The 26,907-nt window shown below is 39.4% G+C and overlaps 1 protein-coding gene across 6 annotated transcripts; it reads left to right on the top strand.

Annotated features, from left to right (window-relative positions):
• Positions 1-223: 223 nt before the first annotated feature.
• Positions 224-7,295, top strand: LOC110903889 (phosphate transporter PHO1 homolog 9). 6 transcript variants are annotated; one of them, XM_022149683.2, is made up of 12 exons: positions 225-2,184; positions 2,265-2,517; positions 3,266-3,314; positions 3,399-3,470; positions 3,548-3,677; positions 4,441-4,521; positions 4,732-4,820; positions 4,976-5,125; positions 5,387-5,536; positions 6,081-6,359; positions 6,456-6,711; positions 7,091-7,292. In XM_022149683.2, exons 1-11 carry the CDS (start codon positions 1,665-1,667, stop codon positions 6,696-6,698), a joined length of 2,016 nt encoding a protein of 671 aa, XP_022005375.1. In that variant the 5' UTR covers positions 225-1,664; the 3' UTR covers positions 6,699-6,711; positions 7,091-7,292. The 6 variants fall into 6 exon arrangements, 4 of the variants coding, with proteins under 4 accessions (XP_022005373.1, XP_022005374.1, XP_035839210.1 ...); XR_004879478.1 differs by having other exon boundaries at positions 224-2,184; positions 4,441-4,820; positions 6,081-6,285; positions 7,091-7,295; XR_002572222.2 differs by having other exon boundaries at positions 224-2,184; positions 4,441-4,820; positions 6,081-6,333; positions 7,091-7,295.
• The last annotated feature ends 19,612 nt before the right edge of the window (positions 7,296-26,907 follow it).

Here is a 26,907-nt window from a genome sequence, read left to right as displayed (position 1 = left end):
CTTAGCCATTGATTACTAAATAGATAGTTAAAATTACTTTTTAATTTACTTTCGTACCCAAATGTATAATGTATTGGATTCATTAAAGGATGATGGGAAGTGTAACTGTAGCTTTAAAATCACAATAAAGATGGATGGTGAGCTTTCATTGATATAGATTATGATTGAAAATGAATAATCAACGGAAGAGTTATTTTGTTATTAGCCATTTTTGCCGCTAAACCATTGGACAATAATGTTATGTTGAAATCATTGTTGAGTTGATGAAGAAAGGTTTATGAAGTTAGTGTACTGGGGACACCCTACGGGTTGTTCGGGTAGTGCGACTACAGTGCCACAAAGCATACGGGTAGAACTACTAGATAAGTGTAGAGTGTGAAGGGGTATGGTCCCAAAAAGCCGCACAGTCCGTCTGTCAGGTTGCGCGCGAGACCATACTACTTATTTAGCAAGATGTTCAATCTTAGCCCGCGCGGGTTACTTCAAGAAGGATTGACATCGCGCAAGGTCTAAACAAGAAAGAGCATCAAATTCGACACTTAGCATTCCGAATAAGAGCCTCCAGCACCTATAACCCTGCGCGGGCTAGTTACGTGCTCAACAAGGGTCACGCAGGGTCTACGGCGCAGGGCCACTTCAAAAGGTACGAAAAGTACAAGTGGCAGAATAAAAGAGCCAATCCGCATCCCACAGGCTCTGCTCAATCGTGCTCCACGATCGTCTGACGTGCAGGAGACAAAAAGTACTTAAGAACGCCTACGTGGCACCAATCACAGGGTAGAGACACCTGCCCCACGATCTCCACTTACCTGCTGATGGCAGAGGGACAACAAGGCCGACAACAGTGGCACGTGGCTCTATTCACGGTGCGCCAGCACCGGAGAACTTTTAGAAGCCACTAACGGTCGAACACCAGTGAGAGAAGGAGCATATCCACTACGTTGTCGCCTTCCGTCCCAAGGCCCATCAGCCCACATCCTCTTACACCTCTCCGCTATAAATAGAGTCCTTAGTTCACAGGTTAAACATTCTATTCCCTCTACTCTCACTCTTTACACACTTAAATCTCCTCAAAGCAGATACTTATTCTCACGCCGGAGTCTGGTTAAGAGGGAAACCCCTATATTCCCCTCTTAACGAGCTAACGGTGTTCTGTTTTGCAGGATTGGTGGATATTAAGGAGCTCAGAAAGTTATAAGAAGATTAACCCTTATGGTAGAAACATAAACCAAACTAATCAACCCTAAAATTAGTTCGGTGTTTCTTCAGAGTGTGATGAAGTAGTTGGCTTGTGGGTTCTGAAATGCAAAGGGTAGTTTTAGGTTGAAATAATTATGGGTACAGTCCTAGTTTAATATGTAATGCAATAGGACTCGACTTGGTATTTTAGAGGGACTAGTTGGTTTAATGGGTCAAGTTTTTGAAAATTACCTTTTTTTTGAACGGCAAATTAGTAAGCAACTTGTACATGATACATGAATATATCATTTTAGGCAATCAATGGGGTTACATTTGAACGCTCTTTATTTAGCATTTAAACAAACTTAATCCTAAAGCAATCCCTTTGATTTAAGTGAACGCTCTTTATTCAGTACTAGTAGTATTTAAACAAACTTAATCCTAAAGCAATCCCTTTGATTTAAGTTGAGAAAACTAACATCAAAATGAAGTTTGGAAAAGAATTTACTTCACAAATGGTGCCAGAATGGGAGGAAGCTTACATGCAATACAATCACCTCAAGACGATCTTGAAAGAAATCTTGATTTTTCGACGACTGAGGCAGAACCAAACATCTCCACCATACAAGTCTCCACAAAGAGTGATATTGTCCGAAAGACACTCTCTCTATAGAGCTTTTAGTGGACTAACGAATCGGGTTGGTAATTACAATGAGGAAAACAGTAGCGATACCGAAGAAGTGATTCTTGTAAGTGAAATACAGCATCAGGAGCAATGCATGCACTACCAAACTATGTTTTTTCGGTCGTGGGAGGAAGGAGCAGAGAATGAGATTGTGTTCTTCAAAAGACTTGATGATGAGTTTAATAAAGCAATCTGTTTCTACAAGCGACAGGTGGACGAGGTGGTGATGGAGGCGGAGGAGTTGAACAAACAGATGGATGCTCTCTTTGCTCTTAAAGTTAGAATCAATTTTCACACTTCATCTACACCACCAAATTCAGGTATTCACTCAACAACATGAAAAAAAACAGCTAGTGGTTATTTAAAAAATCTTACTGATTTGTTCTGGATTTTTTTTAAGGTTTATCGCCCTTAGATGAGATCCAAGAAACACCAGAAAGAAACCAAACAAAGATGGTTTCTTTAGATATTCTAAATCACATAAAGATCAATGTCACACCAGAATCCGGATTATCACCGCCCTGGAGAACTATATTTGATGGCACTAAATCTGATCTATCATTTAGCAAAAGGGAGCTCAGAACTGCACAAGCCAAACTGAAACAAGCTTTTGTCGAGTTCCATAGAAAGCTCCGGCTTTTGAAAAGCTACTGGTAATAATTAAGGGTTATTGGATTTTAATAATCCTAAGTTTCACCTGTTGGCCGATAATAATCCCAACTTTAAAAATTCCCTCAAACGATCCCAACTTGTAATAGTTTGGCCCCCATTGATCCTTTTCAAACACATAAGAATTTGATATCCTCAATAGATTCATAGATTCAGGTGCATCTGCAGACTCCTTAAGACTATCTGCAATGCTAAAGACGTCCTTAGGCGCCCTTAGCTGCCACATCATCTGCCACATAATATCCTTACAAATCCTTAAAAACCATTATTTCATCTCCAACCCTATAAATATTCTTACCTTCTTTAATTTCTACCTCATCAACTACACATTACACACAATGTTTCAATAAAACTTTTCTTTTTTTACTTTGGGCCCATCTCAACACATAAACCAAGACAAACACATACACTTGTGCAAGGGCATCTCACCTAAGGGCCTCTAAGGATGGATGAGTTCCAATGGTAAGGGCATCCAAGGGCCTCTAAAGGCATGGTCTCCAAGGGCCCACTGGAGATAGTCTAATTGATTTAAGTGCACCTATGTTATAAAAAGATCAATGGGGGCCAAATTCTTACAAGTTGGGATCGTTGGAGGGAATTTTTAAAGTTGGTATTATTCTCGGCTAAGAGATGAAACTTAGGATTATTAAAATTCAATAACCCAATAATTAATAAACAGATTAAACCCGAAGCGGTCTTGGTTAGCTTAATACTTTTCTTTGTTCTTGACAGTTTCTTGAATCAACTGGCTATATCCAAGATCATGAAGAAGTATGACAAGGTCTTAAATTCTTAATTATGATCATAAATTGTGTCAATGTGGTGAGTCAAGTTTTGACAATTTTTTTAATTTTTTTTTGTTTAGGTGACATCAAGAAACGCATCGAAAGCTTATCTGGAGATGGTTAAGAATTCTTACTTGAGCCAATCTGATGAGGTAAAATCAGAAGTTATATCATGCTTTTATTTGTAGATTAATAAAAGAGTTCTAACTTAATTTTCTGGTTATTACAGGTTGTTAAACTCATGGAACGAGTAGAATCTGCGTTTATTACACATTTTGCCAATGCAAATCGAAGTCTAGGTATGAAGGATCTAAGGCCAAGGGCTAAAAAAGACAAACATGGAGTAACATTTTTTGTGGGTAAGTTGTGGGTGCATAAACAAATTTTGATCTAATATCTTGACACTTCACTTTCACTAGTAAACACAAAAAAATAAAAAATAAAATAAAATAAAATAAAATAAAATAAAAAACAAATGAGTGTTATTGACAAATAATGATCTTAGTAATAGATTGGTGAAAATGGTTACCGACAAAAATCCATCAGGAATATGGTTGTAAGTAATTAGTTTTCCAACATCGACAAAATTACCAACAAGTCTTCTCCGACGGCCCAACGCTGACAAAGGCATGAAAAGCCTGTGTGGTAATCTGATCGTAAAACCTAGCCTCAATAACCACCAAACAATCATAGGGATGAGCATTTGGAACCGAGTACCAATATCATACCGATAGATTCAGTACGGTATTCGGTACCCACTTTTTTCAAAAATTCGGTATTTTCGGTATCGGTTCAGTATCAGTATCATATAAAGTGAGTATTTTGTAATGAGCACCGACAGTCTGACACTGTACCGATAAATTTGGTACGGTATTCGGGACCCACTTATTCATAAATTCAGTATGGATATTTTTGGTACGGGTATCATTGACCTCCATCATCAATGAGTTCCCACAAAAAAAAACCCAATGATATTTGGGCTGTTGGAGGTCTATTTTTTATACTTTAATGGTCCCATTGGTAATGATGGACGATCAGTCGATAATAAGCCGTCGGTGATGATACTCATTTTTAAATAGTGTTTGTACGAATCTGTTGCTAATTACCAATTCATCGATACAGGTTGTTTCTTTGGGTGTTTGATATCACTTGTGGTAGCGGTCATATTAACAATACGCGCCAGAGATCTTCTCAAGAGTGCAGGTCGCGACCAATACATGATTAACATATTTCCATTATATAGTTTGTTTGCATACATTGTGTTACATATGCTAATGTATGCCGGAAACATATACTTTTGGAAGCGTTTTCGTGTCAATTACTCTTTCATTTTCGGGTTCAAACCAACTACAGAATTGGGTTATAAAGAAATCCTACTTTTCAGCTCTGCTTTATTAGTACTAACTCTTGGAGCTGTACCCTCCAATCTTGAAATGGAAATGGATGAAAGAACTCTAAGTTTCACAACTCTAACGGAACTGGTCCCTCTAGGTTTATTCAGTGTAAGAATTTCTTGGTTTACCCCTTTATAAAGGGTGCCGCTAAATAAACCCTCTCTCACAAAACATGAGGGAGGGCCCACCATTTAAGAAAATATACCCTTTCACATGGGGTTCGTTTAACAACACCCTTATGTAACGTAACTTCTATTTTGTAGGTTTTACTATTGATAATGATTTGTCCGCTTAACATCATGTATCGTGCAAGCCGGTTCTTTCTCATAGTGAACCTATGGCATTGTGTTTGTGCACCTCTTTATAAAGTCACCTTCCCTGATTTCTTCTTAGGCGATCAGTTGACCAGTCAGGTAATTGACTATTTGACTTCCTATTATGACTTCAAATGAGCCAAACTTGAACTCGAACACTTTAGGCTAAGCTGGGGCCTATTCAAACTTAATGCGCACACCTACATTTAGTATAGACGAAACTTGATAAAAGCTTGAAATGAACAAGCTAGAGTTACTTGAAAAAACTCGACTCGGTTCCTAAATTTGTTTCCTCTTTTGTTAGTTTGAGTCATGCAAATGGTCTAAAACAAGTGCTTTTTTATTGGACTCATGTTTCAGGTTCAGTTACTCAGGACTGTGAAATTTTATATTTGCTACTACGGTTGGGGGGACTTCAAGAGGAGATCAAACACATGTAATCAAAGCAGTCTCTATGAGTTTCTTAATATATTTATCCCGATTATCCCATACTGGTTTCGATTGCTTCAGGTAGGTAACTAAACATATATCACACACATGCTAGCAAATTTTATGACTTTTAATTGGTGTGACACACTTTTTAAAAAATTCCATTTAGAAAATAGATTAGTACAAACTGTTTTGAGTAACACCTAATAAAAAGTTAACATGGCAAAAAAGTCAAAATGGCCAAAGTTAATGACATGTCATCAAAAGAGTAGGTTATCAAAACAGAAACAAGACCATAGTATAAGTTTTGGGAAAATCACCAAACTAGATATTTTGACCAAGCAAATTACCATAATGGACGGTGAGTTATAGCCGGCCCCTAAAGCGTGGGCTAAGCCGTGGCCGGAAGCAAAAGTAGTGGATAAGTCGGCCAAAAGTGCGGACTAAGCCACCAAAAGCGCAGGCTAAGCTGTAGCCGGTGGAAACAGGGCGCCAAAAAACAAACGGATGAAACTCAATGACTATTTGGGTGAGTTGCTTGGTCAACATGTCTAATTTGGTATCATTCCCTTAATTTTTTATACAATAACAATGCATAACCTAGTCTCTTTGTGTTGTGGACTAGTGCATGCGTCAAGCATTTGAACAGAAAGATTATGGTCCAGCCATGAATGGACTCAAGTATTTGTCGACAATTGTTGCGGTTGTAACAAGAACACTTTATGTTCAGAGGAGAGGAACGATAATGAGAATCATAGCCGCATCTAGCTCGGGTGTGGCTACAATTTTTAACACCTATTGGGATGTGGTGAAGGACTGGGGTCTTCTTTGTAAGGACTCCAAGAACCCTTGGTTAAGAGATAAACTCATGTTACCAAGTAAATCAGTCTACTTTGTAGTAATGGTAGTATATTAATTAATTGAGTAAATTTTATTTCATTGAACATACACTGAGTTTATCTTTGGTTTTTGATATTCATAATTGTTGATGAATTTGTAGGTAATGAATGTTATATTGCGACTTGCATGGATGCAAACAGTTTTAGATTTCCATGAAACTCCTTGGCTCCATCAGAGCGCGATGATTTTCGTAGTTGCTAGTTTGGAGATTGTTCGTCGGGGTTTATGGAATTTTTTCAGGGTGGAAAACGAGCATTTGAACAACGTTGGGAAATTTCGAGCGGTTAAGTCGATCCCCTTGCCCTTTAGCTACGAGGACGAACAAGGGACTATGATTCACTAGCGTAAACCATCAAGTAATTATGGCTACCATGTAACTTTCCGCATCATTTTAGTTGTATAAATGACGAAAACTAGACTGAATAAAACTAAATCTAATTGAGGTCACCTTTTTTCTCTGAAGATATATATGATTTTCTCATAACTTAAAGTTTAAAAATATTTAATACGACTATCTTTAAAAAAATGTTTTGTTTTCCTTTTGATGTTGTTTTTCTTAAAATGGGAGGAACTTATATTGACAAGCATGTAAAACTAGTAACAAGAAACATTACCTTGTCCTAAGTTATTTATAAAAATGATATACCAAATGGTATGAAAAGCATTTTGAAAAGATTTTCAAAACGAGTCGGTTAATTTTATTTACCAGTGAAAACTGACGTATTTTAAGCGCAGGTTAAATAGCAAATACGGAATAGGCTGGAGCTGCTCGGTCTAAGCATATTGGAATTTGCGACTCCATGCAAGACCTATTAGTCTAAAGTCTCCTTTTTGTTATTTTCGATCCGCCTGTGGATCTTTTTAGTACACTTCAGTCTGTATAATTATTTTGAACATTTCGGACACTTGTATTTTGTAATATATAAGACTTCCGTTGTACTATGTGAATTACTGATATCAATCGTCACACATAAACCCCAAGTCCGGGTCCACCGGGAAATCAGGGTGTGACAGAAAGTGGCATCTTGTCCCACATAGAAGGAGAGAAAAAACTTTAGGTGATATATAAGTGGGGACTTTCCTTGTTGTTCCATGTAAGCACACACTAGTGTGGTCGCGAAGGTGATGCGCATGGCGTACGCAGATGGGTCAATATGGCACGACTGTGTGTCGTGTTCGTATAGGCTCACTGATGGTGTGGCATGTGCGCATGAGAATGGTGCAAGCCTATGGGTTTGTGCGCGCATGTGAGCAAAAACGGCACGCGCACACTAGATTGACATGCATGTGCCTCGCAACAGCTTCCAGACTTCAATAGATTGACAGTTTCAGTTCTGATTTGAAACAGACGAGTCAAACAGTTACGATTATGAAATAACAACATAATTAAAAGGCATTGAAGACGTTTAAAGCTAATTAGTTTTTCGTTTTTAATTCAGTGATCAGTTTTGACTCAACCTGCAGTATATATACCAATTGAGACCTAGCTGTAGAACACACTAGAAACCAACAGTACATGAAACAAATTCTATGAAGCTTTCTTATCATCTTTCTTCTAACATCAAGGTACTCTCTTCGGTTTCTTGCGCCAATCCCGACAGTACACACTGATTTGGTTGTTATACTCTGAGAAACAAAACGAATTCTTAGTGGAGATTCATAATTTGTTTTAAGGGCTCTGTGTAAAACACAACCCTCAACCATTTTCTATTCATCTTCATCTAGAGTTCTTTTATTTCTGCTTATTTTAGTTGTAACCAACACAATAATTTACCGCTTTCATTTTATTTCTTTTATTGTAATAGTATTAAAATTGTTTTATTTATATTTACGTGAACGATTCCTACACAGCTATACCGTCAAAAAGACCTGAATGTTTGGCATGCTTCACAATGAGAAGATGAAAGATATTGTAAAATAAATGAATTACAACACTAAGATCTATACTTATATGTTAACAATATACAAGCAAGATATTATAAAATAAATGAATTACAACACTAAGATCTATACTTATATGTTAACAATATACAAGCCAGTACTGTTTTATGTATAGACGTCCTTTGATAAATTTATCAAACATGTATTGATTAATATGAAGCAAACCCAATCAAGCGAAAAATCTTAGTCTAAGTTTTACTTAATGTCTCGACACAAGATTAAACAAATAATTAAGAGTCGAGAAAATATCTTAATTTTTCTTTGAATATATTAATTAGGCAGAAATAGGAATTTTGTTTTAGTTAGAAAATGTAGAAATGAATAATAGAGTGACACATGGCAAAGATAAAAAAAAACATGAAGAGGGGCAGTCGAACACAAATTAATCATATAACCCTAGATTGAAAAAAACGTACACCAGTTCATCCCACCTCTTCACCACTCCACCACCAGAAGCGACACAACCACCACTTGCCGCCGTACCTCCGTCCCACCACCACCAGCCTCCACTTCAATCTTCTCCTTTATGCAATAATTATTATTGATTTGGTACGGATTCAAATATAAGCTCAGTTTGGATCTCTGATCACGACATACACCTGACAGACGCTAAAGCTATTATATACTTTTTTTTATTGAAAATGTGGCGGTGTCCTGGATATACTCGGCTCACTTAATTATAAGTGGCCATGGTCTAAGCGCGGGGTGTAAACATACACCTGACAGACGCTAAAGCTGTTATATACTTTTGTTTTAGAAAATGTGGCGGTGTCCTGGATATCCTCGGCTCACTTAATTATAAGTGGCCATGGCCTAAGCGCGTGGTGTAGGCATACACCTGACAGACGCTAAAGCTATTATATACTTTTTTTTTGAAAATGTGGCGTGTTGATTAATCGTGTATCAGAGTTTAGTTCCGTGCCCCACATGTGTTGACAAGCATCTAAAACTGGTAACAAGAAACATTACCTTGTCCTACGTTATTTATAAAAATGATATACCAAATAGTATAAAAATGATTTTGAAAAGATTTTCAAAACATGTCGGTTAATTGTATTTACCAGAGAAAATATTGTAGGTTCATGAATGGACTAGTGCATGCGTCAAGCATTTGTCGACAATTGTTGCGTCAAGCATGCGTCAAGCATTTGAACAGAAAGATTATGGTCCGGCCATGAATGGACTCAAGTATTTGTCGACAATTGTTGCGGTTGTAACAAGAACACTTTATGTTCAGAGGAGAGGAACGATAATGAGAATCATAGCCGCATCTAGCTCGGGTGTGGCTACAATTTTTAACACCTATTGGGATATGGTGAAGGACTGGGGTCTTCTTTGTAAGGACTCCAAGAACCCATGGAAGCACACACTAGTGTGGTCGCGAAGGTGATGAGCACCCTAACTTGCACTCGCGCGTGAATGTGGCGCTTTGATATCACACTTTGCACTTTGCACACCACGAGCCGCTTGAGAGTAACCTTTGTATTTTTGACCACATGTACGTGGTTGAGTAGAGAGTCTGCAAGGACTAGGTGGCGCATGGACAGCCTAGCTGATGTCATGGTCTGCGCGCACACCTTCCAGAGAGCGCCTAGGTGGCGCGCGCATGGCGTACGTAGATGGGTCAATATGGCACAGCTGTGTGTCGTGTTCATATAGGCTCACTGATGATGTGGCATGTGCGCACGAGAATGGTGCAAGCATATGGGTTTGCGCGCACATGTGAGCAAAAACGGCGCACGCGCACCGACGAATTGGTTTTAACATGCATGTGTCTCGCAACAGCTTCCAGACTTCAATAGATAGATTGACAGTTTCAGGTTTGAGTTAAAACAGACGAGTCAAACATTTACGATTCTGAAATAACAACACAACTAAAATGCACTGAAGACCTTCAAAGCTAATTAATTTTTCATTTTTAATTCTGAGATCAGTTTTGACTCAACCTGCAGTATATATACAAGTTGAGACCTGGCTGCAGAACACACCAGAAACCAAGAGTACATGAAACAAATTCTATGCAGCTTTCTTATCATCTTTTGTAACACCCCGTGTTACCGAAAGTCAAGTCAAAGTCAAGGTTGACTCCTTTGACCGTAGTTAGTTTATTTTATGTTTATGTTTACGTTAGTTGTATTATGTGGAGTATCTAATTACAATCAATCGAAGTCTATTTATCAATGCGAACCGCTTTACGACTGTGAATAATAGGAAGTAACAATGCGATAAAGTCAATTAATCAATAATCGAGCTAATCTAATCATCATCGAACTCGAGACTCGACTTACGCGAATTTTGGGGCTAATATACGTGTGTGTGTGCCTTATGAGTTATTTATGCGTCTACTTTATGTTATGTGTGGTAATCAATCGAAACCCGACTCAAAATCGAAACTCAATCGAACTCAATCGAAATCGAATCATGATAATTGGTGGAGAAGAGATAGCGTGAGATATAGATGATTGTATGTTAGATATAGTGGTTGGGATTAAAAGTAATTTGAATAGGAAACTCTATTATATTCTCATCAATCGCAATCGAAATCGAAATATCAAAAATGATCGCACCGAACACTCAAATCAGGCGACTGATCGATCAGGCTACTAGCCGATCGAACAGCCTGCCGATCGGACTGCTGTCCGATCGGATAGGCTGCCCGATCGAGCTGCTTGGCCGATCGGCCAACCCTTTCCTCTTATGGCATCCTATAAATACCCCTTGTCACTCTCAAACTTTCTACTTTTGAAAACCTATGTCCGACCAGCTCGTGCTCCTTTCTTTTCTCAGATCTCTCTCGATTCCGGTAAGATTTCATCCTAAATCTTGTAGTTTCTTGATCTACACGCTCTCCTACACCTTTCTATCTTTCAAATCATAACTTTTAACCGTGAAATCACCAAGATTCAAGTGTTCTAGGGTGATGTCATCATGGTGTTCTTGAAGAACTTCATGTTTTGGCTTCAATCCACCAAGAATCACTTGGATCTAGCCGATTTCCACATAAACAACATGGATCTTTCATCGATCTAAACATTTACACGGTGAAAAGGATTGAAAGATGGTTTTCCAACTTTCTTTCAACTCTTTTACACTCAATGCCTTCAAAACCGATTAAAACGGAGCTTGTGCCGACTTGCAATTCATTCCAGTGGTTGCATGACTCAAGATCCAAATTCTATCCACGAGGTTCACCGATTTCGGGTTAGACGTTAAACTCCGTTCCGAACAGTTCACCAGCCGGATTTGGGTGATTCCTGTCCGATTAGGAGGAACAAGTAAGAACGAGGGTTCTATGGTTCAACTTGTTGTCAAAACACCTCGATATAACGACAAACAATCAGAACAACCAAGTGTTAGACGAACAGGCTGATCAGGTCAGGATGCTGACCGATCGGACTGCTGTCCGAAGGACAGCCAGCCGATCGGACAGTCAGCCGATCGACCAGGCCAGCCGATCGGCTAGCACATGGTCCCTCACTTAATCAATTGTTTTGAAGACTAGTATTGAACGAACAACTGTTCGATCGGACTACTGTCCGATTGGATTACTCTTCGGATCATGAGATACTATGCTTCAACACTTAGTCGATTTTCAACATGTTCAATGCACTATGTTAGGATCTGAGTTTGGATTGATTGTGATTTGTGTTTGAATTTAGATGAACAAATGAAAGAGTAGTGCAACGGAATTTAATGGAACCAAACTTTTCACAATCAAACAGAAGAAATGCTATCAATCATACATTTTCTAACACTGAATCAAATGATTAAATTTATTTTTAAACTCTGATTACAATGTGTGTATGATATGCAAACTCCCCCTCAGCCTGAGCTCAGTGTTTGTTCGTGCAGAAAGAAGATGGTGAATGAGCTGAACAGAACAGTACAGAGTACTGTTCTATTTATAGGCACTTGCAAACCACTGAGCATCAAAGCTGACGTCACCATGAAAGTGACATCTAACCTCCTAACAAACTCTAACCTCTGATCTATACAAACACTGCTATGCTAACTACTGATATTTCATTTCAATGCATAAACTAAACATAAACTGCTGCTGCATCCTTCCACTGCTGTGAACCCAACAGTACTTGTCATGATCAGCAGTGCTTGAACCAAGGCAGTAGATCGAGCAGCAGAGCTTTAGTTCTTCTATCAGACTTTGTCTTGGTCAGCAGTTGTAGGTCAGTAGATTGCATGATCAGCAGATAGGAGGTCAGCAGATGTTGAAACCACTTTCAAGGGGAGAGACTTGCAACCAAACATCTGCTTATTCTGAATCTACTGCTGTGATCCAGTTTTTGCTTTTATTATCTGTTCCTTTGGTAGGGTTCAATCCCAACAATCTCCCCCTGGAACAGATAATGCCAAAACTCTCCATTATTGTAGATTTTTATTGCCTCAACAACAGTTCCCTTATTTGCCCTTTGAATTGTAGTTCAAAGGTTAAGGCATCTGTATCATCTTCATCCCTGCTAAGTGGAAGATCAAGGAGATCCTGCAAATCTTCAAGTCTCAGGCCAAGAGCTTGTTCCCTTGTAAATTTCTTCACTTCGCCATCTGCCCTGACCATAGTCAATACGTGGTTCTGTTTATCAGTTTTCCACTCTTGTATTTTTAGGCGAGATGGGTTTCTTGGGAGATTTTTATTTGTTGAGGAGTTGGTGAGGCTGGCCTATTCATAACTGGCTGAGCAATATGTGCAGATTTTTCCAGTTCAGATTCTTCTTTCAACATTAACACCAAGCCCTTTTTCACAATGGCATTTCCAGTAAGAATCTCTTGAACCGTTTCAGAACCTAACTGGCTTTGTCTCCTTCTTTTGTAGATGGCAGTACCAAAAGGAGCAGTGGTTCTTTTGAGATGTGGTTTTGATGATCCTTTCGAAACCTCTGCTTTGGACTAATCAGGCTTTTGTGGAGCTGTTGGATCTTTCTTCCTTAGCTCTTCCAACCTTTTGTAGGTGGCCTTGACCCTCGCTTCTCCCCACTTAGACACAGAGTTCTTTGACCCATAATCAGCAATTATCAGCTCCTCTTTCATTCTCTTCAGCTCTAAAGCTTTATCAGCTTCAACCTTTTTGAATTTTTCTGGGGGAGTCTGCTCGACCTTATTCTTGATCATTTCATGAATCCTGGCTACTTCCTCTTCAAGCTCAGGAATGGTCCAGTTTCTGAACATGTGTTTCTCCCCCTTGTATGTCTTGTAGGTCATTATATTTTCAATGTAGTCTTTTCTCAAGGACTCATCTGCCCCTTCAGAGATTTGCTGACATACATTTTTTGCAAATTGTTCCAAAGCTTTGACATGTGTAAGTAGAAACTGTCACGGCCCCCGACCCGGTTTGACCCGTTTCGGGAGCCGCGGGACAGAAAATCCCGTGGTATTTATTTTTATAGCGGAAGTCTTAACAGGATCGTTTTAAATTTAGAAAATTTGCCCGAGTATTATTTATTTACATTTAGGATAAACCCCGTAAATATCAAAATTTCATTATTTTACAAACATGTTTATTTATTTTATTTGAGCCACCACTTCAAGCTTGATAGTGCTCCGTAGCACGTGTTCTTAATTCAGGAGGTCACCTGAAACATGTTGTAAAAAGGTTTTGTCAGCGGGGAAATACTGAGTGAATCATTCATTTTGATAAAAATGACACATAGTTATAAATTACAGCATAAGAGCGATTACTATGGCAGTATCTTAATTAATATCTGGTCTTGCCACCCGTGTGACGATGGTCATACCACTATTGGGTCCAGTCACCCAATTAGTGACGTTTTTGTCACTGTTAGGTCTTATTAGCCTAACCCATGTTAGGGCTTATTGCCTAACCGTGAGAAATTAGTAATGTGCACAATACCCCACTAACCAGCGGTTAAGATAACCACGACTTAATCCCTGTAATTATAATACTTTGAAAATATTTTGAGGTATTGTAATACTTCCTCACAAACTGTGAGAAAACAGTTTAAAAAGAAGAATGACTCACAAACTGTGAGAAAAGAGTTTATAAAAGGGGAATGACTCACATTGCAGATTTAGCGGGCAAGGTATAAGCTTACTGATTTGCCTTGATTTAACCTAATTTAATAATAATGCACACACAATAGGTTAGTAACTAATTCAGCAGTTACGTCAATTCACGAGATCAAACCCTCACAATGATTAACAAGTGCAATACTTAATAATTCAATCGGATTCACAACGAATAACAGAGCATAGTCCGAATTCGAACAACACTCTAATATTCAAGTCGAAATCACGACGAATAATCAAAGTACAAGCTCAATTTGAGCAGCACTCGGACAATCGTTGGATAGTTATAATCGATCGGACGTTGAATCGTAATAGCGATCGAGTTATTACCCTGATTGCGGCAGCACTTCGTGATCGGTGTGTGTTTTGTGTGAACGATATTTGCTATAACTCGATGGTTACAGAGAATTTGGACGTCGATTTTGTACCAAAGTTCAAGTGCCAACGTCCCTTATTTATACCTGAAAAATGTCCTCCCTCGCGCCACGCGAAGAAGACATACATACCCGTCGCGTGGCGCGACGGGTCTATTTCTTAGCCTAGGTTGTTTCGTGTCCCTATTAGCCTTGGTGAGCAAGTTAAACGAATCAATTTCGTTTCTACAGCAATTTAGAAGATAAACATCACTAGGGTTTAGCCCCCCCCCCCCTAAGTTTTAGGGGCCCTGATCCTGATTCCGATCGTTACGAAAATTTTAGGGTTTATGCGGAATCACTTGGGTTTCTCAATTAGGGTTTCCTTAATAATTAATTACCATCCTAATTATGGATTTTAGTGGCAGTTGTTACAGAAACTGATAGTTTTGTTGATACTCTCTATCAGATTTCCCTTGTTTGTTTTTGATTGAGATATCCTCTGCTTGCTTGGCCTTGATTTTCAAGTATTCTTCAATATTAGTTGGCCTGGGATATCCTTCAATCGATGGCAAGCTCCTTTTGGCAGGGTCATCCTCATAGTAGAAAGACTTAATTTCATCTCTGACTGTCACAAGTTCAAGAGGAAATTGAACACCTGCAAGAGGTAAGGGTTTGTACAATTGAGCTGAAGAGAAAGAAATGGGTTTTGAAGTTGTGACAAGTGTTTGGGATTTTGAAGCTTTTGGTGATGGTGATGGAGAATCATCATCTGATATAACAACCCTTCTCCTTTTTACTTTAGGGAAGGCAGATGATGTTTTGGGTGGATCAGTGGTTTGTGTCTGACTAACAGCTGTTGAAACAACTGGTGTTTCAACCACTGTTGTCATTACAACAGATGTTTTGACATCTGCTGTCTTCTGCTTTAGGGCAGGAATTGATGGTGGTGATAAAGCAGTGGTAGTGGTGTGTGTTGAAGTGGTGTGTGTTTGAGTGGGAGCAGTTGTTGTAACAACTATTTGGGTGGAGGTTTGATGTTGGTGGCTTTTGGACAGTGGTTTTGGAGTGTGCTTTTGAAGGCTGGATGGTGTGGATTTGGGTTTTCTTACTTTTCTAGTAAGAATTCTTTTTGGAATCGGATTTTGATCATCCTTTTCACCAGAACAACCCTGCGCATTCAGCTTTATGAAAGCTCTTTTCTCCTCATTCCACCTTGCTAGATCCTTTGCCGCTCTATCCTTCTTTACACTTATGACAGCATCATCAAGTGCATTTTTGGTAACATCAACCTTTTTACTACCATCTGGCAAAGGAATATCTCTGAGCATTGCATCCTTTTCTGTGTCAAGGTATAGCCCATTATCAATCCCCTTCTTTACCCACTCCTTCATTTTCTCCCCCTTTTTGGCATTATCTGCAGGGAGGTCATCAATATAAAGCACAGTTGGAGGAGCATTGCCAGTGGTAGTCAACAAATGGGCCTTAAGAGCCTTGATGTCATCGTTTGTATCCCTGAACCTAGACTCCATTGCCTTTTTGAGCTCTTGAACATGTTTGGCATGTTGGTGCTCGGCCAACTGAAATTGTTGATGGAGAAAAGGTTGAAAAAGGTTCCAGAGCTCATTTGTAACATCTGCTGGTGGTGGAGCAGGTGTTTGAGATGGAACAACAGTGGATGGTAACTTTTGAATTGTTAACAACTGTTGCAGCATTTCTTTAATTTCTGCAACAGATGTATCCAATTTTTCAACATGTTCCGTCAATTCTTGGTACTTTAAACCATCACCCAATTTGATGGGATTATCTGATATCCCACTAGCAGTGGTTTTATCAGAAGTTGAAGTAGGGAGTGTACTCCAAACATCAACAACTGATGCCCCTTTTTCTTGGTACTGGGGTCTTCTTCCTTCAACACTTGATAATCTTTTGATGTTACCAGTGGTTAGTACAAACTCACTAGCAGATAACAGAGGTGTTATAGAAGGAATTGCCTCCAAGGAAGTCTTATTGATGTAACCACTGTCCAAGTGTAAACCTGTAGGTTCAACACTTGTAGTGGCTGCTTCACTTGGAATACCACCAAGAGTTACGTGTAACTCAAGGGGTGTAACCTCCTCAGGTTGTGTTGATGGGTTAGCAAAGATTGATACATCAAGCCCAGTCTCTTGTTGAGGTATTTTCTCATGAACAGGTGATTGAGAAGGACTGGTTTGTGCTAGGTTCAAATCAATTGCATCCGACAGCAGTTTGGTGTTTGGTAGAATTGGGGATGTGAAGGTAGGTTTAGAAAGCGGAATTGCCCCGGGTATTGGGTTGTGGAGGATGGAAACGAGTGCTTCCAGAGCCTCATGATGTGGTGACCCTGTGTGTACAACCTGTTCTTTTTGTGAAGAGACAGGAGGAGTTTCAGGTATAGGTTGAGATATTTCTACCAACTGCTGTGAGGAAGTAGCAGCAGTGGTTTGTTGTGATTTTTGTGCAATCACAGGCAGTTGCTCTGGTATCTCATCCTCCAGAGTTGCCTTTTTTATGGGTTTAGGGGGTTTTTGATTTTTCTTTTTCTGTGGTTTTTTGGTGATTTTAGGTGTGGGTTTCAAGACAGTTGTTTGGCTGCCTTGATCACCTTGAGCAGTGGGCTCAGCAGCAGATACCTGAGGAGCAGTGTTTGCTGCTAATGTCTGCTCAGGCACTTCTGCTTGTGTTTTACAAGGTGCTAACGTTCTTGAAAATGTTTCAGCAGTTAAGCTGTTTATTTGAAAAGTTCACCTTGGTTTATTACCGCAATATCATCCTTACTGAACGTTTTCTCAAAATAATAACTTAAAAATCTTGGGAACAGTAAGAATGATTTTGTTTCAACATTTTTAACCAAATCATTGAAAATTGCCTTGGAGTAGTTAAGATTTTCTCCTTGTAAAATAGCATACCCCAAGTTTTGAATTTTCATTGGTATTTCATTAAAGGAAGTGGTTTTGTTTGAAACACACATGAGAAGGATATGAAATAAAAATCTGGTTGCAGAAGGGAAGAAACCTTTTTGTAAGGTGTCCCTCTTCATTGTGTCTGCATACCCTCTCTCAATGAAGTCAATTTTTAACTCGTTTTTAGGGAAAGAGTCTTTACCTTGCAGATCATCGAGTTGAAAGATTTCAGATATTGATTGCGGTGTTATTCGGACTGCTTTCTTCTGCAGAGTAGAGTTAATGGCTGTGACATCTTTTCCTTGTTTTTTAAGGATGCAATTTTTCCAAAACTCTCTCTGAGTTTGCAGGTAAATCGGTGCATCAGCGGTTAACAAAGTTTTGTACTTTGAGGCGTTGAGCAGATCGAGGATGGAATCAAATGTGTCGATGGTACCTGGTTTTGTGAGAAGACCCAGTAGATTATGAGATGGTTTGTGTGGGATTTCGTTGGAGGTAGCATTTTGAGAGGACCCTTTAGAAGCTTTTGCGGATGATTTCAATTTTGTCATTTTGAAGGAATTTGATGAAATGTGAAGGAATTTGATGAAATGTGATGGAAACTGCTTTGAGAAGAGAATTTTTGAGAATTCAATTCGACAGTGAAACCTTGTTTGAGTGTTGAAAGGGGTTTTATAGAAGAAGAGTGAATGCTGACGTGGCAACAGTTACAAAAGGTCTGACCCCTAAGTACTGCCCGCATGCCATCCCCTGGTGAGGTGAAGGACAGTACTTTCAAACAGTACAGGTTGTGAAAACAACTGGTGAAGACAGTAGTTGTAGTGATAATGGATGACAGTGGATGCTTTTTACCATCAGTAGATAGCCTAGCAGTGGATGCACCACTGATTTTGACCATCAGTGGTTAATCAAAGAAAATGAGAACAGGGGATGACTTTCAGCAGAGGATAGACTTTTGTAGCAACACAGACTTTTGAACCCATCAGTGGTTATGGCAGACTTTTAGGATTTTAATGAAAAATTCATTTTTAGCTATTTTTAAGGATGGATTTTGATTTTCTGAAAACATTTTAATGCTTTTATTCATAGAAAAACAGGATTTTGCCTGTTATTCCGTGTTGAGCATACCAATCCTAGAGATCAAGCTTTCAAAGGTAGATGTGTCTAATGCTTTGGTTAGCACATCTGCCAGCTGATCCTTAGTTGGAACATGATGCAGAGAAATCAAACCTTTTTCATAGCAATCCCTCACAAAGTGATGTCTGATGTCGACATGTTTGGTGGTTGAATGGGAAACTGGATTTTTGATGATATTTTCTGCTGCCTGGCTGTCCAACATGAGTGGTGTCTTCAAGGCAATGATACCAAAATCCAGTAACTGATTTTTAAGCCAGAGCAGTTGGGCTGTACAGCTTGCAGCAGCTATGTATTCTGCCTCAACAGTGGATGTGGAAACAGCTGCTTGCTTTTTGCTTTGCCAAGACACTAGGCAATTGCCTAGGAATTGGCACCCTCCTGAAGTGGACTTCCTTGTTTTATCACATCCAGCAAAGTCACTATCTGAGAAACCTGAAAGCTCAATTTTACCATCAGCTGGATACCAGATACCTAGTGTGGGAGCACCTTTGAGGTATCTGAATATCCTTTTTACAGCAATAAGGTTTGACTTTCTAGGGGATAATTGGGATCTTGCACAGACACATGTTGCAAACATGATATCTGGTCTAGATGCAGTTAGGTACAATAAAGACCCAATCATGCTTCTATATAAGGTCTGATCAACCAAATCATCCTTTTCTTCAGACATGACCAATTTGTTAGTTGCAATGGGTGTACTACATGGCTTACAATCATCCATATCAAATTTCTTTAAAAGTTCTTTTGCATATTTGCCTTGATGGATGAAAGTGCCATTTTGCAGCTGCTTTACTTGGAGACCAAGAAAGCACTGGAGTTCACCCATTGCACTCATTTCAAACTCAGCTGTCATGAGTTGTCTGAACTCTTCACACATTTTATTACATGTGCTTCCAAAAATGATGTCATCCACATAAATCTGGACAATCATCAAATCCTTTCCTCTACATTTTAAAAACAGTGTTTTATCAATCCTGCCTCTGGTGAAACCAATGGAAAGTAAAAAGGTGGAAAGAGTTTCATACCAGGCTCTGGGTGCTTGTTTCAAGCCATACAAAGCTTTGTTTAGCTTGTAGACATGATCTGGATAAAATGGATCCTCAAAACCTGGAGGTTGACAGACATATACCTCTTCTTGAATCTTACCATAGAGGAATGCACATTTTATATCCATTTGGTACACCTTGATATTGTGGTTGACAGCAAAGGCCAGAAAGAGTCTGATTGCTTCAAGTCTTGCAACAGGAGCAAAAGTTTCATCATAATCAATTCTCTCTTCTTGTCTGTAGCCTTGAACCACAAGCCTGGCTTTATTCTTGACAACAATGCCCCTTTCATCAGTTTTGTTTTTGAAGACCCACTTTGTGCCAATTGGACTTACATTCTCTGGCAGTGGTACAAGCTCCCATACTTGTTGTCTTCTGAACTGTTGGAGCTCTTCTTGCATGGCCTCTACCCAGCTGTTGTCTTTCAGTGCCTCTTGGTACTTGACTGGCTGATGGAGTGATAGAAAGCCAGCAAAAAGACAAATGTTTTGGGACTGCTTTCTTGTGAGCACCCCTTCATTGATGTTGCCAATGATTTGATCTGGTGGATGAGATTTCAAGAAGATTAGCTCTCCTTGGTAGGGAATGATGGCATTTTGTGGTGAAGGCTGCAGATGTGTATCATCTGAGCTAACCACTGCTGGTGACTTTGATGACCCAGCAGTGGCTTCAAAAGGTGGAGGCATTGGAGGTAAAGGTGTGAACACCTGCTGACTTGATCCACTGTTTGAGGACTTTTGTCAGCAGTGTTTGATGAGGTGGAAGCAGTGGTTAAGGGGCTACTTTGGTCAACAACTGTTGAGGTAGCAGTGGTTGAGCTTTGACAACTGTTTTGAACAACTGATGCTCCCCCTCTTGAAGCAGACTTTTGAGGAATGATGATTTCATATCCATAGTCTGGTGATGAATCCTCTGATGGACCTGCAGTGTTAGTCTTGACAGTAGTATTTTCAAAAGTGAATTTTTTCAAGATCGAACAATTCTGCAGGATTTGCAGGGATTTTTAGTGATGAAAGTTCATTGAACTTTACATTCAAGGTCTCTTCCACTGCTTTGGTCCGTGTATTAAACACTTTGTAGGCCTTAGTAGTGGATGAGTATCCCAGGTGATATCCCATATCGATTTTGGCTGCAAACTTTGAGATAGAATCTTTTAAGTTCAAAATGAAGCATGGGCAACCAAAAACTTTGAAATATGAGATTAATGGCTTTATTTTATACAGAATTTCATAAGCAGTCTTTTTGTGCCTGGAGTTGATTAAAACTCTGTTTTGGACATAGCAAGCAGTGTTTACTGCCTCTGCCCAAAAAGTTAATGGCAAACCTGAATCTGTAAGCATGGTTCTGGCAGCCTCAATCAGTGTTCTGTTCTTTCTTTCAACAACTCCATTTTGCTCTGGTGTTCTAGGAATGCTGTACTGCCTTACAATCCCTTTCTTCACACAGAAGGCATCCAACTCCTTATTTTTGAATTCTGTGCCATTGTCACTCCTAAAGACTTTTACTGAATGGTCAAATTGCTTTTCAACCTGTATCACAAAGTCTTGCAAAATACCTGCAGTCTCATCTTTGGAGTGTAAAAAGAAGGTCCATGTAAACCTAGATAAGTCATCAACAATAACCAAACAGTATCTTTTCTTTTTGAGACTCATGACTTGCACTGGGCCAAACAAATCCATGTGCAGCATTTGCAAACACTGGGTTGCTTTGGACTCTTCAATGGACTTAAAAGAGCTCTTGTGCTGTTTTCCTTTTAAACAGGAAACACAGTGTTCAGGACATGAAAACATTTTTTGTGGTAAGCCTCTTACTAAGCCATTTTTTGAAATTTCATTGATTGTTTTGAGATTTGTGTGCCCCAGTCTTTTGTGCCATAACTCTGTCTCTTTGTTAGAGGCAGCTGAGAACAGATAGGCATCAGCTCTGGGACATCTCTTGACAAGTCAACAATATAAACATTGCCACTTCTTTGAGCAACAAGTTTTGTTGAGCCTTTCTTGATTATTGCTTCAATCTTACTAACCATTTCTGGTCCGACAATCCTACAACAATCCTTTGTGAAGAATGATCCAAACCCTTTATCACTCATTTGAGACACACTCAGGAGGTTGAATTTCAGATTATCAATAAGATTGACATTTTCAAATTTTACATTTCCAGACTTTACAGTACCAGACCCCAGAACTTTTCCCTTACTATTATTACCAAAGGATATATCACCCCCTCCATGAATTTTGAAATCTTGAAGAAGGGCTTTACATCCTGTCATGTGCCTGGAGCCTCCACTATCTACATACCAAAGACTATCTAAGCATGCAGAAGCTCCCTGCACATGAAGTAAAGGATTAGTTCAAAAAGGTTTCCAAAGCCAATAGGGCTTTGGATGGGGTCTCAATAGTGTCTGGGATGGAGGCAGATGCATGGACAGTGGTTAGCTCAGGGGTTTGTACATTTTTGGGAATGTATTTCTCTAACCACTGTTGGGGGTCTTGACCTATCATCTGTTGATAACCAAAAGGATGCATGTTCACTTTTGGTTTAGAGGGCTTTTTGTAAGTCTCATAAACGTGTGGAATCCTTTGGTATGATGCTTTTTCCTTGCCTTTTCTGAATTGATTGGCTGGAGGTGCATCTGTCACCTGTACATCCCTTTGAACAGATGTTTGGTTCAGCTGTTTTGTGACAGCAGTTTGGACAGTGATGAACAGTGGTTGTTTCTTGGTGAACTTAACAGATGATGCTGATGAACTTAAGGATGTTTTTGCAGTGTACTCTTTCTTCTTTTCATCAAAGTTTTTGAGATACACACATTCCTTAGTTTTGTGGATATTTTTACCACAGATGGCGCAGCTTGCAGCAGGTGAAATGTTGCTTGTTTTGTTTATATCATATGCTTTTAGATGAAAACAATCTTTTGTTAGATGATTCTTCTTTTCACAGAATTCACAAAACAAGTTTTTGACCTTTTCTCTTTTCTTTCTTTTCTCAGATTCCTTTGCAACAGAGTTTTGAATCTCTGTTGGGATATCTTTGATAGGAATGACTCTTGCTTTTAGAGCTTTTACACCATCAGTGGTTGTGAAATCCATTGGTTTAAAATTTTCAAGGATATCACACTCATCAGACCATGTGGGTTTAAATTGGTATTTCTCAATTTCCTCAAAAGTTGAGGATCCCATAGATCTTTCCAGAGTAATTTTGTTACCAAGTTTGTCGGTTATTTTAACCTCTTGGCCATTTTTGTTGGTTGGTATGATTTCAGAAGAAACAACTTGCATTGCAGCAGTGCTTGCAATGTCATCATATTTTCTATGACCTATACCAAACTTGACATTGCTTTTAAGCTGTTTCTCAAGCATAACCTCATACCCTTTGCAAGACTCCACCCAACTTTCACAGGTGATCTGGGTAGACTCTAACTCCTTTTTGCAAACTTGGTATTTTTCTACCATAGTTTGGAGTTGAGTTTTGGTTATGCTTTGTTCTTCTTTCAAACTGCTGATCTCTTTATCTTTTTCAGCCAATTTGTTTCTAAGTTCTTTCAATGACTTTTCAAATTTGACCTCATCAGACAAGATTTTATCTCTAAGGTTTTCATTCACCTCTTTAATGTTAGCAAATGCAATCATACAGTTGTCTGAACACAGTTTTTCAAGAACTTGAGGTGATACCTTAGCAGCAGCCATCATGACACAATCACATTGATGATTATCTTCTTCAGCAGCTCTCTCTTCTTCATCACCAGCTTTCTTCGGCTCTTCTTCCTCTTTGTATTCTTTGGACCAAGGGTCGCTCAGTGGTTCAATCAGGGTTTCTGAATTTTCTTCCAGCAGTAGTTCACCAGCAACTGCAGTAACCACTGCTTCAGCAACTTCATCCACTGTTTCAGCACTTAGCTGTTCACCTTCAGCTTCATCCCCTTCTGGTATTGACTCTAATGCCATCAAACAAAATTCATCATTAAAAGCATCATTAGAAGCATATAGAGCAAAATTTTCATCACCAAGCTCTTCAGGCATGATGCTCCAATCAACAAAGCCTTGTGTGAAAAAGCTTTGCTGATCTGGTTGTGTCATAGTTGGAGCAGCTGTTTGAGGTGCAGCAGGTTGCACTTGTGCCTGAGGGACAGGGGCTTGAACATACTGAATTTGTGGAACAGTGGTTTGAACATAATGCACCGGCACAGGGGTTGCAGCATAATGAGCAGTGTTAACATGTGCTGCAGGGGCATATTGGGTATAGTGCATAGTGTTTTGTTGTTGTGGTCTAGGATTTGTGCTAGGGTGAGTTATTATGGGACCAGTAGTTTGACTCCTACATTCTCTAGCAAAGTGACCTAGCATACTACACTTGTAACACTTGATTTTCGATTTATCCAACCCCACCCTTAAATTTCCATGAAGCCCTGGAAATTTTCTCCCTGTTCTTTTGTAGAACTTGCTTGTTCTTACACTAAGCAAGGCCAACTGATGCAAGATGTCCATCTCCTCTAAGTCAGTGGGATCAAAATGTTGCAAATCATTCAGCTCAAACCACAAATTATCTGACATCTGGTTTTCAGTATTTGCTGTGAAAGCATAATTTGTAGAGTGAGAATCAGAGTTGACGAAGTTACCCCCAGCTGTTTTGTCAATAAAATGATCATAACTCTGATCCTTACTACTACTGCCAGATTCTTCCTGACCAAACAGAGTTGTGCTGCCGAATGAATAGTCATCAGCAACTTTACCAGACTCTTGCAACCTCCTTTTTTGGTTCAACTCCCTTTCATAGGTCAGGAGTCTACCATGGAGTTGGGTCAGGGTCAGATCTTTGAATTCAGCTGAATTCCTGGTGACAAAAACAATTGTGTCCCATTTTTCTGGCAATGATCTAAGGAACCTGCTATTTTGGGTTGCATTTAGAAATGTAACCTTAACAAGCCTTAGCTCGCTGATGAGACAACTGAAACGTTCAAATTGTTGGGTTAGTGATTCCCCTTTGATGTGACAAAACGTTTCATACTGCTGATTCAGAATTTCCCTATTGTTTTCGATAACCTCCTCTGTTCCTCCGAACTGTTCCTTCAATGCATCCCACAATTCTTTTGCACTGACACAATGTAACAATCCAGCATAGATTTCATTGGGGAGTGCAGAGGCTATGATGCTAAACGCTTTGGCATCCAGTTCAAACTTCTGAAAATCCAATTCAGTGTAATTTTCAGTTGGTTTAGGAACGGATTTTTTGGCGTCCTCTGCGCTTGGCACCATAGGAACATGAGGACCGAAAACGACAGACCTCCAACATCCAGTGTTTTGTTGAGCGAGGATGTGATGCATCCTTCCGTCCCAGATGTTGTGCTCATTTCTTTTTAGCATAGGTGGTTTAAACAAAGAGCCAATGTTATTTTTATCATCTTGTGATTGCGACATCTTTCCGGTTGTTTTACAGGTACTGGTTAATCAACTTTATCGGTGATTAAACTTTACTCTGTTTTTCAACACAACGAACAAACGATCAGTATCAACAATTTCGAGCTGAACTATTTACGTCAAAATGATTGTTAGATCAAGTTTGACTGTCCTGGCTCTGATACCAATTGCTAGGATCTGAGTTTGGATTAATTGTGATTTGTGTTTGAATTTAGATGAACAAATGAAAGAGTAGTGCAGCGGAATTTAATGGAACCAAACTTTTCACAATCAAACAGAAGAAATGCTATCAATTATACATTTTCTAACACTGAATCAAATGATTAAATTTATTTTAAACTCTGATTACAATGTGTGTATGATATGAAAACTCCCCCTCAGCCTGAGCTCAGTGTTTGTTCGTGCAGAAAGAAGATGGTGAATGAGCTGAACAGAACAGTACAGAGTACTATTCTATTTATAGGCACTTGTGTAGGTCCGTGTTTCGGGATCGATTCCGTGATTTTCATGATAATGTTCATAGATGGAAGAGATAAAGAGATGATAAACAAACAACTTTTGTATTAATCCGGTAGTAAACATTACAAGTCGGCCCGATTACATGGAAACCGAACTAATACCAAAGAAGTATACATCCAGGGAGAAATCAAGTGGTGATTTCTCCCGGTGAGGACTCAAACCTCCTATCACTCTCTAGCACACACTTGTGCTCTCACTCTTATGTTTTACAAGACAAGGTGTTGGTACTTATACCCAAACACAGGCTGCAGGTCGAAGGATCAGACTGACTGGTCGAAACATCATCCTTCGATCAGACAGTCTTCGAAAGATACACACATGCCTCGAAGGATACCATATCCTTCGAGGTCCATCTTCAACTTTCGATGGGTATCTTTCGAGCTCATCGAAGGATATCAACAATCCTTCGATGCCTTATCCTTCGACACCAATAACAACACAGCAACTTTGTCTAGCAACACACACACACGGTCAAACCAACAACCCTCTCGTTTGACCACTTCAAACGAGCGGGTCTATACACGTTTGTTTGACCGTTTCACTAACTATTACAAATTCAGCGTAAAATAATAACTAATCTATTCGACAAGCATCGGACACAAAATCTGCATCAACAAATTCCCCCTTGTCCGTTGCTGTCGAATGCTGAACATGCAACTGCAATCGATCTTCAGTCAAGTATTCATCTTCTCTGTGTTAACCAATTCCCCCTTGACCGATGATCCAGGTAAGTAGTATCTTGATGCTCCTTGTATAATGTTTCCCCCTTAAAGTACGCGTATCCGTGTTGAGTGTTGTGCAATTTCCTCAAGAGGCTCAATTGACCGATCTTCCGCTGATCTTCCAATACTCCAACCGGCATTTGATAAGGGTTCCATTCTTTAAAAGCTGCATCAAGTCTTGATCTTCAAGCATACTACATTGATAGAGATTTCTGGTGAACTGTCTTCTGTAAACCGTCTTTGTGAAATCGACCAAGTAATGCACTTTAATCTTCAGCATCAACACTCAGGAAAGTCAGCTTGACCAAGTGTATCCCTTGCAAGCTCAACCAAACGGCACGCTTAGTTGAACTACATCCAGATCTCATTGTCTCGCCTTTGTGAAGTCGACCACGTAATGCACTACGAATCTTCAGCATCAGTACTCAGGAAGTCAGCTTGACCAAGTACATCGTTT

Source organism: Helianthus annuus, chromosome 14 (genome assembly GCF_002127325.2).
Source record: "Helianthus annuus cultivar XRQ/B chromosome 14, HanXRQr2.0-SUNRISE, whole genome shotgun sequence".
In the NCBI taxonomy this organism is placed as follows: domain Eukaryota; kingdom Viridiplantae; phylum Streptophyta; class Magnoliopsida; order Asterales; family Asteraceae; genus Helianthus; species Helianthus annuus.
The sequence above is the reverse complement of the archived record's forward strand: the minus strand, read 5'-3'. Positions and strand labels throughout refer to the sequence as shown.

Coding starts and splice junctions, on each gene's coding strand:
- LOC110903889 (XM_022149681.2), top strand. CDS start 1,665: ATGAAGTTTGGAAAAGAATTTACTTCACAAATGGTGCCAGAATGGGAG. Junction 2,185..2,264: donor ATCTACACCACCAAATTCAG/GTATTCACTCAA, acceptor ATTTTTTTTAAG/GTTTATCGCCCTTAGATGAG. Junction 3,678..4,440: donor TGGAGTAACATTTTTTGTGG/GTAAGTTGTGGG, acceptor TCATCGATACAG/GTTGTTTCTTTGGGTGTTTG.